Here is a 10,499-nt window from a genome sequence, read left to right on the forward strand (position 1 = left end):
AGTGGACAGGGTTGAAAATCCTGAGACAGGTTGAGACAAAGCATAAGAGACCAGTTTGAGATGGTTTGGACGTGTTAGAAAGAGGCAGTGTTTATGTGGGACAAAACAAAGGATGCTGGAGAGGGAGAACTGTTAGGTGAAGAAAAAGGAGAAGATCCATGGATGCAACTTAACAGGACAGGGAGAATGTTGGTGCCGTGGAAGAGGGAGGAGGGTGAAGACAGATGGTCCGCTGGGCCAACCTGTGAAGGGAGCAGCTCAAAGACAAAGATTAAAAACAAGTAAAACTTCAGATGTGATGCAATTAAATGTAAAACAAGAAAATGAAACCTGAAGCATCTATTTGGAGCACATCACAAAATGTAGCTACTCTAAACTTGAGTTTTACAATATCTACAGATTTAATTTATATTAAGCCATTGTTGTTGTTGTTGTTGTTGTTGGGTTTTTTGTGTGTGTGTGTGTTATTTTATATATATAAAAAAAAATAGACAGACCTGCAGGTTCCTTGGGTCCATTGGACAGAAGTATGCGTCTTGTCCGCTAGATGGCACCAAAGATAAGAACACGCTCCCAAAAATTCCACAGTTTCAGAGTGAGGATTGATAAGAGCCCGCAAGAGTCTCTCACTCAAAGGTCACAGAATACACTTATGAAAAGTGACCCAAAAAGCCAGTCCATCTGCTTCATTTCATAATTCAACTGCCACTCTTTTTACAGTGTTTCCAAAAACATCCACTGATACTGTGGATAGGTCTGGGATTTGTTCAGAATGAGACCGTGAAACACGTGCATGTGCCTTTCATTTTAAAATGTGAGTATGGTGTGCCGTAACATCTTCAGAAGGTATAAACCAAACACATTCTTAAACGATGTTCCAAATGATGTGAATCTCCATCATTGTGTTTTTGAGGTGAGATTGAAGATCTCATGTCGCCTACAACTAAATATCCTGTTATTGGAGCATAAGCAACACTGAAGGCTGTCTTGCCTTTTATAGAAACTAAAGTTGCAAACTTGAGCTTAGCATTATTAAAAAAGATGCACAGCCTGTTAAAACACTGTGTTCCCCGGTGTCTTCTTTCACTGCATTTTTGCCAGCCCATCATCATCTTATTTGATCAGTCCAAGGACATGCTTGATCATTAATCTCTGCCATGTCGACACTGCATAAAGAATGGAGCATACATATGATAAAGCCAAGCTGAGTTGACAGGGATGGACCAGTAACCATTTTGATATTTTGAGTGGTTCTACTTAATCCATCTCTTGAATTATTTAGCTTTCAGTCATTCTATTTGTCTGCAGACGCTCATCTCTGCGCAGCACACCGCAGCGCTTCCCTCTGGAGAACAATCAGATGCGTTGCGCTCACTGCTCACTGGGCGGACATTGTGCTGTGTCATCATTTCTATCCTCTATTCCTGGATGCAGGACAGCCACGTCAAGGTGTTACGTTTAAGAGGCTCTTCAGCTTACGGGATATGGGTCAACAAAGGTGGAATCACTTAACAGCTTCATTTATACAGAAGACACTGAAACAGTTCAGCAACTTTTCTGGAATGAGATGAATATGGGTCTAATTATGACTTTTTAAAAAGATATGAGAGGAGCTCAATGTTGAGACACTTGATCAGTCATAAAGTTTCATCTTGGTGCTAATCGTTGATACATGCTGCCGTTCTACAGAATTAGATGACCAGCTCCTTCCTCCTCCTTTCACTGGAATTGTCTCTTTTTTATGCTGATCTGATGATTTGTTCCATCATCCATTATCCTCACCAATGTTGATGTGAAACCAGCTGGTCCAGGGCTCATTTATCTGTCAGGTTGTTACCACCGGCGTTAGTCTTTAAGAAAGGGCGTGAAAAGACTGACGCAGGCAGAAGCTCACAGAGAGACCCAAAGGAAAAGCCCTTCGTTAACTCTAATTACTCCCACTCCACCAGGGTTCAAATTCATTTAATCTGCAGTGCCTGTTGTACTGGGGCATACCAGGCCAATTAAAGACTGGTCCAGGTGATCTCCAGTCTCCATAGCAAGAAAAAAAGGACCTGATGTTTGTTTTCTATTTATTTTTGTATACATGAAAGGTGCTTTGCTCCTGGACGATAATTTATTCTGTGTTTTATTGCAGTTCAGGTGAATATACGGGTAATTAATCATTATGACAGTCATGGCTGTACCTCAAGGGAAAAAAGGCCTTACCTGCTGCCAGGCTATTAGAGTAGACTAAGGCCTGCTGTCAATCCTCTTATATTGTGCCTCACAGAAAATGGATTAGTGAGTAACACTTACGTTTGGGCCCCGGGTCACTTTGAAAGGATTTCATTGAATGGGCCCGGAGCTGACACTGGCGTCCTATTTATTGATAATACAAAACACAATTTTCTTTTTTTGAATATATGTTGACTAAAAAAAAAGAAGAATAAGGTGGATTTCTCTCCTTTTGCCCTATTTGGATGATCTAACATTTTTCCCTTTCATGCAAGCGCCTGAAAAAAGGAAAAACTGGAAGATAAGTATTATTGTTTGTGAACCTTATTTTGAGACGTGATGCCTGTGAACAGCCCTGTTTGTGGAAACGCATGGGAGCCTTCAGAGACGCTGACTGCGGGACATAAGTAGCTCTCCAGGGTGCTGAAGTTGTCTCCAAACGCTCCGGACGCAGCACCCAGGCGCCCGCCCGTCACTCTCAGCCCGTAATCCCATCACAATGACAGGGCTGTGTCTTCACCGGAGCCACACCGGGGCGGACAGCTAGGATTCTGACATGATAACCTGGCCGTTTTTGAGGATTAAAATCCAAGAGGACACCTGTACGCTTGTCTCATCGAACCTGAACCTGTCCTCATGGCAACAAAGAAAAAGGTAAGTATTTCATCTGTAATTAATTATACCTTAAAGGAACTGGAGACGATAATGAAACTTTAATCCTGTCTTGTTTTGTAGGTTAATGTTGTCTAAGTGAATGGTTTCCCAATAGTGAAGACATTCACTCTTTAGGACGCCCTGGAAGGAAAATGCAACATTTTCCTCCAATCATCAGAGGAGGGCTATGGGAGTCCAGTCATCCATATGTGCCTATAATTAAAAGCAGGCAGACTTTACCCGCTTTGCCCTTTTATAACTTTCTCTTCTGGATCCTGCTCGGAGTGTTGACGTTTCCTTGCTGTGTGCGATGCTTGATATTCAAAGTGGGAGTTTTGGGCCCCTGGAACTGCGACCCTGTTTTCTACAGGGCTCTGCCCACCTCGGCCGCCCGGCTGGCGGTGGGCAGGATCAATACAGACCTGAGCCTGGATATGGGCCTGAAGATGGACTTCATCATCCTGCAGGAGCCTTGCGAGACCTCCAAAGCTCTCACGGCATTTATTTACAACGAGAACATGGCCGACGCCTTCGTTGGTCCCACTAACCCTGGATACTGCGTGGCGGCCTCGCTGCTGGCCAAGACCTGGGACAAGGCCCTCTTCTCCTACGGCTGCGTCACCTACGAGATGGACCGCGTGGCGGCCTACCCGACCTTCGCGAGAACCGTGCCCTTTCCATCCGACGTTCTGTTCATCGTGCTCAAACACTTCAGGTGGGCCAGCGTCGCGGTGGTCTCGTCCAACGAAGACATCTGGATGGATACCGCCGGGAGGGTGGCCACGGCTCTGAGGAGTAAGGGGCTTCCTGTCGGCCTCGTCACACCCATTGGTATGAATGAGACGGAAATGGGGAACGCACTGAGGAGGATCCAGGACGCAGGAGAAATCAGGGGTGAGTCTGGGAGGGAAAAGTGTTGGTGCAAATCTGTGGGGTTTCAGTAAAGGTGATAAAAATGCTGCCTTGTTGGTCATTTTTCCAACTGCAAGATCAGCTGTCAGTGTGTCTCATGTGTTGAATGGGCGCCTTTTCCAAGACTGGGCAAGACGCTTTCAAGAAAGTGAGACCACTTTGCATGGCAGTTGTTGCATGTGTGTGTGACTGTTTGTGATAAAAGGGTGGATGTTACACACCACTGACCTCATGGCAGGTGTTCCATGTGCTTGAAACTGTCTGAGTTAATGGGTTGATGTGACTGATCAGTGCTGTGACAGACATGTTTTTTAGAAAAAGCAGCCAAGAGTAGGAAGAGGTCAGACTAACATACAAGAGTAACAGCAAAGGTCATCAGTCAGCATCAAACACTGTGGCGCAGTGCTGCATCACCTCAGAAAACTCCAGGCTCTCATTTAATGCTTCTCAAGAAGCTGGTTGTCCCTTGACACGTTTAGCATTGACATGTAATGTACTATGCCTCTTAAACATCCCCCCATGCTTTCAAGTGCTGAAAAATTCCACCACAAGCAACTTTTGAGTGCATATAGTATTTACTAAGGATGACAGTCAGGTATTCTTTCCATCAGAGCAGCCGACTGGCACACTGAAGCAATTTAACACTGAGCTTTGTCACCCGGGCCACCGTGTCCACAGAGGAATACTTTATAATAGTCTTGTCATCTTATATGTTGTTGTCCTTTTCAGTCATCATAATGTGCATGCACTCTATCCTGGTTGGAGGTGAGCCACAGGCTGCATTTCTCCTCAAAGCACAACAGATGGGACTGACCTCGGGGAAGTATGTTTTTGTGCCCTACGACACTCTCCAATACAGCGTGCCCTACGTCAACGTCTCCTACTTCCCTCTGCAAAACAGCAGCAGGCTCAGGGAGGCCTATGATGCTGTGCTCACCATCACCTTGGCCTCTGAGCCTCAGTCCTTCTACGAGGCTTTCACAGCTGCCAAGGAAGTGGCACTGCCAGTGCAGGCAGAGCAGGTAGAGCAAGTGTGGATGTGAGGTTAAGAAATTGCTGTGTTTGTGTGTTTTTTTTTATGTTCAAACTGTATCACTTCATGCTTTTGTATTCCCTGACCTCTGCAGGTGAACCCACTGTTTGGGACCATCTATAATAGTTTATATCTGCTGGCAAAGTCAATCCATAACGCCAGGAGAGCCGGCATGCGGCTGTCAGGCTCCAACCTGGCCTACTTCATAAAGAACACGACCTTTAATGGTTTCAACCAGAATGTCACTGTGGACAAGAGTGGGGATGTCAAGACCAACTACGTCGTCCTGGACTCTGACAACCGGGGCAGTCAGCTGTACCAGACCTACATGGTGGACCTGAAATCAGAGGCACTCCGTTTTGCAGGAAGGTCCATTAATTTTCCGGGAGGATCCCCTCCGCCATCCGATTCCTACTGCTGGTTTGACAAGAATGCCATCTGCACAGGAGGTATGTGGCTGTGAGGGGTACCGTGTTTGAGTGACTGATCGATGCACCTTGTGACATAATGCTGATTGTCAATCGGGGTGTGATCTCTCTCAGGTGTGGAGGTCACTTACATCATAGTCGTGCTCGGTGTGGTCCTGGCTTTGGTTGCTGGAGGACTCGCTGTAAGTCTTTACATCAGGTATGACCCTCAAATACTGATTCTCTTTTACTTTTGGAATATTTTTTGAAAAAGCCTTGGATACACTTTTCTTATATTAGTTAGATACTATATCTGCTATTTGCTGATGTGAATAAATTGAGGATAGTGGGGAATACATTCTTAATCTCAAAATCATCTTCATTATATTCAGAATTGTGACAATTGATGATATGCTGTAAGCTCTTCATAAATGTTTTCCACCTGTCATTTTTCAAAGTGATTTTCCATTGTCCTTTACAGGAGGAGACTTCAACAAATCCAGCTAGTCAAAGGTCCCAACCGGATCCTCCTGACCCTGGAAGATCTAACTTTCATCAACCCACAGCTCAGCAAAAAGGCAAGGAGCCTGACTGTCACCCAGTCACCAAGCAAACCCCCCCCACACACACACACACACTCTCTTGATTTGTTCGATTGCATTATTTATTCTGAACAACTTTTCCGATTATTTTTGATGCCTTGTAGAAAATCACTCTAGAGGATTTGAGTGAATCCAAAAGTGCTCTGGAGGAGAAATCTGGAGACCCATCGCACTCCGTGAACAGCATGCAGACGGCGACTCATGAGACTACCAACGTTGCTGTCTATGAGGTGGGCTGCACAGGTTGTTAGATTTTCACTTTCAGGCTCTTTGTGGACAACAGGGTAGTGTGAGCGTATAAAGAAGGAAGTGGTAACTTATGTCTGGAACATGAACTCTGTGTGACTTATATCCAACAAAATAACATATTTTAGTGTGATGACTTTAAAGTTTCATAAAGTAATACTTTAACAGTTTTAATCCAAAAGGGAGTATGACAACATTATTTCAAATTAGAGTTTAATAATAAGGCTTTATTTTTGCTGGTTATATCAGTGTGAATTTCCCACGGCAAAATTGCTAAAGTGCCACATAATAACTGTATTCAGTTCAAAAGAGTTGCTTGAACATGTGGCTAATTCTCATGATCACATTATTTCCACAAGTCATTGCTCAAAGAAGTGATCATTTCGTTTTCTGTTTTCTTGAAAACGAGTTTGAGAACAATATGGCTTCTTTTCCAGGGTGACTGGGTGTGGCTGAAGAAATTTGATGATGGACACTTTAAAGAAATAAAACAAAGCACCACCAAAATCTTCACAAAGGTACAGTAACATGGCGATATGATGATATGTCATGTGTGGGAAACTTGGTACACAGATAATGTGCAGATCCAGCATTCCCATTTCATGTCTTACAAGGGAACTGGTTTGGTGCTTAATGTTTTGATGCTTCTCATCTGAGTGGTTTTATCAACTCTGAATGACTGAGAGACTCCACAGAAGTAGTCACAATCATAACACCAATATGCAGTGGAGTCATCTGAAAACACTGAATTATTCCCTGCTTTCTCAGATGAAGGACCTGAGAAATGAAAACGTAAATCCTTTCCTGGGCTTTTTCTCCGACTGCCCCATGTATGCAGTGGTGACAGAGCACTGCTCACGCGGCAGTCTGCAGGACCTGTTGAGGAACGAGGACGTTAAGTTAGACTGGATGTTCAAGTCTTCACTTGTGCTTGATCTCATCAAGGTAACTGACTGCGGCTGCATGTTGTCGCTCACACAGACTGTGTAGCATGTTGTTACTGATGAATGCAACAATCTTCCAGGGTATGAAATATCTTCACCATAGAGATTTTCCACACGGCAGACTAAAATCGCGAAACTGTGTCGTGGATGGACGCTTCGTCCTCAAGATTACAGACTATGGCTTCAATGAGTTGCTGGAGTCTCAGAAAGCTCCTGCAGAAGAACCACCGCCTGAAGGTACCTTCACTGGAGATTCAGATCCTCTTGATGTTGTTTTAATATTTTTGTGTGTTCGATTCAATATCTGACATCATATGCCGTCTCAATTTTGTTTTTTGTTTTTTTTTGGTACTCAGATCTGTTTTGGACAGCTCCAGAGTTCTTACGCGACCCTGCAATGGCTCGCAGAGGGACATTCAAGGGAGATGTGTACAGTTTTTCAATCATCCTTCAAGAGGTGGTGGTGAGAGGGCCACCTTACTGCATGCTGGGTCTGCCACCTGAAGGTGGGTGTCACCCACGAAGGAGGACTTTCTGAGAATGAGAACTATATCTTTTAATTTTTTCAGCAGAGAATTGCTGCACATCCCAGTTTTACACTGAATTAACGTGCCCCCCCTGTGCTGTTTTGTGCCCAGAGATCATTCGTAAGGTGAAAAAGCCTCCTCCAATGTGTCGACCTACTGTGGCCCCAGATCAGGCTCCACTCGAATGTATTCAACTGATGAAGCAGTGTTGGAGCGAAATGCCTGACCGCAGGCCAAACTTTGACGAGATCTTTGACAGGGTGAAACTTTAAAAACATCTAGAGTGGAATTATGTTTCTCATTTTACTGTTATCTAAGACAAAAAAAGAGCTAATTGACTCTCGATGCTCTCGCTTCAAAACTACATGACTGTATTTTTTTTTTTTTTTTTTTTTTTTTTCAAAAAAACAGTTCAAGATAATCAACAAAGGTAAGAAGACCAACATCATTGACTCAATGCTGAGGATGCTGGAGCAGTACAGCTCCAACCTGGAGGACCTGATCAGAGAGAGGACGGAAGAGCTGGAAGTGGAAAAACAGAGAACTGAGAAGCTGCTGTCTGAGATGCTCCCACCGTGAGTTAATACAAACTGAAACGCACTGCAGCCCAGCTGATGCCACTCACTGTCTGATTCTTGTTCTCTTTCTGCCCCGTATTCTGTGTAGTTCTGTGGCCGAGGCCCTGAAGACCGGTGCCACAGTGGAGCCAGAGTACTTCGATCAGGTTACAATCTACTTCAGCGACATCGTGGGTTTCACCACTATTTCCTCGCTGAGCGATCCTATCGAGGTTGTTGACCTCCTCAATGACCTCTACACCCTGTTTGATGCCGTGCTCAGTAACCACGATGTCTACAAGGTCAGAGTCCTGGTGCAGCATTGCTCTTTTTGATTTTGTATATGCTTTAAGTTTCTGATCACTTTGCAAATGTCCTGACTTTATTTAGGTGGAGACTATTGGTGACGCTTACATGGTAGCGTCCGGTCTTCCCAAGAGAAATGGCAACAAGCACGCTGCCGAGATCGCCAACATGTCTCTGAACATCCTCAGCTCAGTGGGAACCTTCCATATGAGACACATGCCGGACGTTCCCGTCAGGATACGAATAGGAATCCACTCAGGTGGGCTGGACGAAAATCAGGGACACTCTTACCAAGTCTTTTTCTGACCTGAACCAAGTAGAATGGCAGAAACTACATGTCAATGTTTTTACAGAAAAATCCCTCAAGAAAATTTTATTTGAACAGTTCAGAAATTATTTTGTGAGGGAAGATAGTCTGTTTTTCCAAGAAAAAAGAGGGTGATTTTGGCTCGTGGTGTGAACAGTATGTTTGAGAGGATTTCAGATCAGGAAAACAAACCTCAAACTAGCAATAGAACATAAGTTGGAAATCGGTTTGATCATTTTTGATTGGACGCTTGCAGGGCCCTGTGTTGCTGGAGTGGTAGGTCTGACCATGCCTCGGTACTGCCTTTTTGGAGACACAGTTAACACTGCCTCTCGCATGGAATCCACTGGGCTGCGTGAGTTTCCACCGCACCATATTCGTGCTGCTTTGACTCAATAATCAATTGTCTTTATGTGCCATCGCCTTCTCTTGTCTTTCCTTCTGTCCACAGCTTATAGAATCCATGTAAATATGACCACTGTAAAGATCCTCCGCTCGCTTAACGAGGGTTATAAAATAGATGTTCGAGGCAAGACCGAGTTGAAGGTATTCACACGCCCTTATTAACTGACTCTACACCCGTGGAGTTTCTTGCTTTATCTGATTGCTGTTTCCTTGCAGGGGAAAGGTATTGAAGAAACGTATTGGCTTGTGGGAAAAACTGGTTTCACAAAGCCTTTGCCAAAACCACCAGAGATTAGACCAGGGTAAGAATATGAATCCAGCGTTAATCCTTGTACCTTTACCATGTGTCAAAATGAATTTCATGTGTTTACGCAAGAACAAAAGGAGCTATGCCATTCAAATTTGATTTTTTTTTTTTTTTTTTTTTTGTAAATGTGAGAACTTGAAATGTATACTTATTGGCATGCCAGCATTTTAAGATATATTAACACGATCTGTTGCAATTGATAATACAACTATCCACGTTACTCCAGGGAAGACAATCATGGGCTGAACGCAGAAGACATAGCTGCGTACAAGAAAAAGAAAGCCGAGAAAAAGGCTTGACCCCCTTAGTGGAGCACAGGAGGTATAGATATGTGTCAGCTGGTGTTGTGTTGTGGAAGAACTCCTGTTCCTGACGGTTGATGTGACCCAAATGCATCCTTTTAGCTTGCATGCGATATTCCCTCTCGCTGATCTTTGAACTCTATTGATTGCTCGTGATCTGTGAGTCTCTTAATCTCTTGATCTTATCACCTTCTGCAGCTTCTTAAGCAGATTGGGGGTATCCCACTGGCTTCACATGTGTTTTTTTTTTCCTAGTGTGGCTGCTTGTCACGTTTTCCTTATTGTTTGTTTTCTTCTTCTTCTTCTTTTATTGTTTATGGTCATGTTTGTGATATTTTTACTCTGCGGCGTGTTGAATTGACGTTCTTCACACAGAGCGGCGGTTCACCTTTGTTCTGTCCATCTTCAGGGACAACTGGCAGGAAATGGTGACAGAGGAGATCAAGACTCTTTTCCGCAAGGCCAACCGTCAGGTGGACAAGAAGATATGAACGAGAGCAGAAGGACACGGACGCAAGACGCAAAACTGTAGAGGAGAGGAGGGCGAGCAAGGAGGACAACACACAAGAGTGGAAAACAGGGGACAAAGACCTGGGAGGGGCAGGCAGAGGACAGAGAGCGCCACCCAGACACCCTCACTGTGTGGCTTAACGCAGACTCCTTTAAGAGGATTGTCCAATCAGCTGGCTAATCTGCCTGCAGCCAGCACAGCAGAACACTATGGTGCTAATGTAATGAGCGTTGTCAAACGATCTGCCTACGAACTGCACAGG

The 10,499-nt window shown here is 44.3% G+C and overlaps 1 protein-coding gene across 1 annotated transcript; it reads left to right on the forward strand.

Moving 5' to 3' along the window:
• Positions 1-2,958: 2,958 nt before the first annotated feature.
• gucy2f (guanylate cyclase 2F, retinal) lies at positions 2,959-10,271 on the forward strand. The gene is made up of 18 exons (XM_030108582.1): positions 2,959-3,765; positions 4,513-4,805; positions 4,911-5,265; positions 5,359-5,443; positions 5,705-5,801; positions 5,930-6,055; positions 6,509-6,589; positions 6,840-7,016; positions 7,096-7,252; positions 7,372-7,521; positions 7,654-7,802; positions 7,954-8,117; positions 8,209-8,401; positions 8,490-8,664; positions 8,969-9,067; positions 9,164-9,258; positions 9,334-9,419; positions 10,136-10,271. Exons 1-18 carry the CDS (start codon positions 3,024-3,026, stop codon positions 10,215-10,217), a joined length of 3,306 nt encoding a protein of 1,101 aa, XP_029964442.1. The 5' UTR covers positions 2,959-3,023; the 3' UTR covers positions 10,218-10,271.
• The last annotated feature ends 228 nt before the right edge of the window (positions 10,272-10,499 follow it).

The sequence above is a fragment of the Salarias fasciatus genome, chromosome 14 (genome assembly GCF_902148845.1).
Source record: "Salarias fasciatus chromosome 14, fSalaFa1.1, whole genome shotgun sequence".
Lineage (NCBI taxonomy): Eukaryota > Metazoa > Chordata > Actinopteri > Blenniiformes > Blenniidae > Salarias > Salarias fasciatus.

What these genes read in the sequence shown, in the direction of transcription:
- gucy2f (XM_030108582.1), top strand. Translation starts at nt 3,024, where the DNA reads ATGCAACATTTTCCTCCAATCATCAGAGGAGGGCTATGGGAGTCCAGT. An exon ending in CCAACGTTGCTGTCTATGAG is followed by an intron (nt 6,056 to 6,508) that starts GTGGGCTGCACA and finishes CTTCTTTTCCAG; the next exon opens with GGTGACTGGGTGTGGCTGAA. An exon ending in TTGTGCTTGATCTCATCAAG is followed by an intron (nt 7,017 to 7,095) that starts GTAACTGACTGC and finishes ACAATCTTCCAG; the next exon opens with GGTATGAAATATCTTCACCA.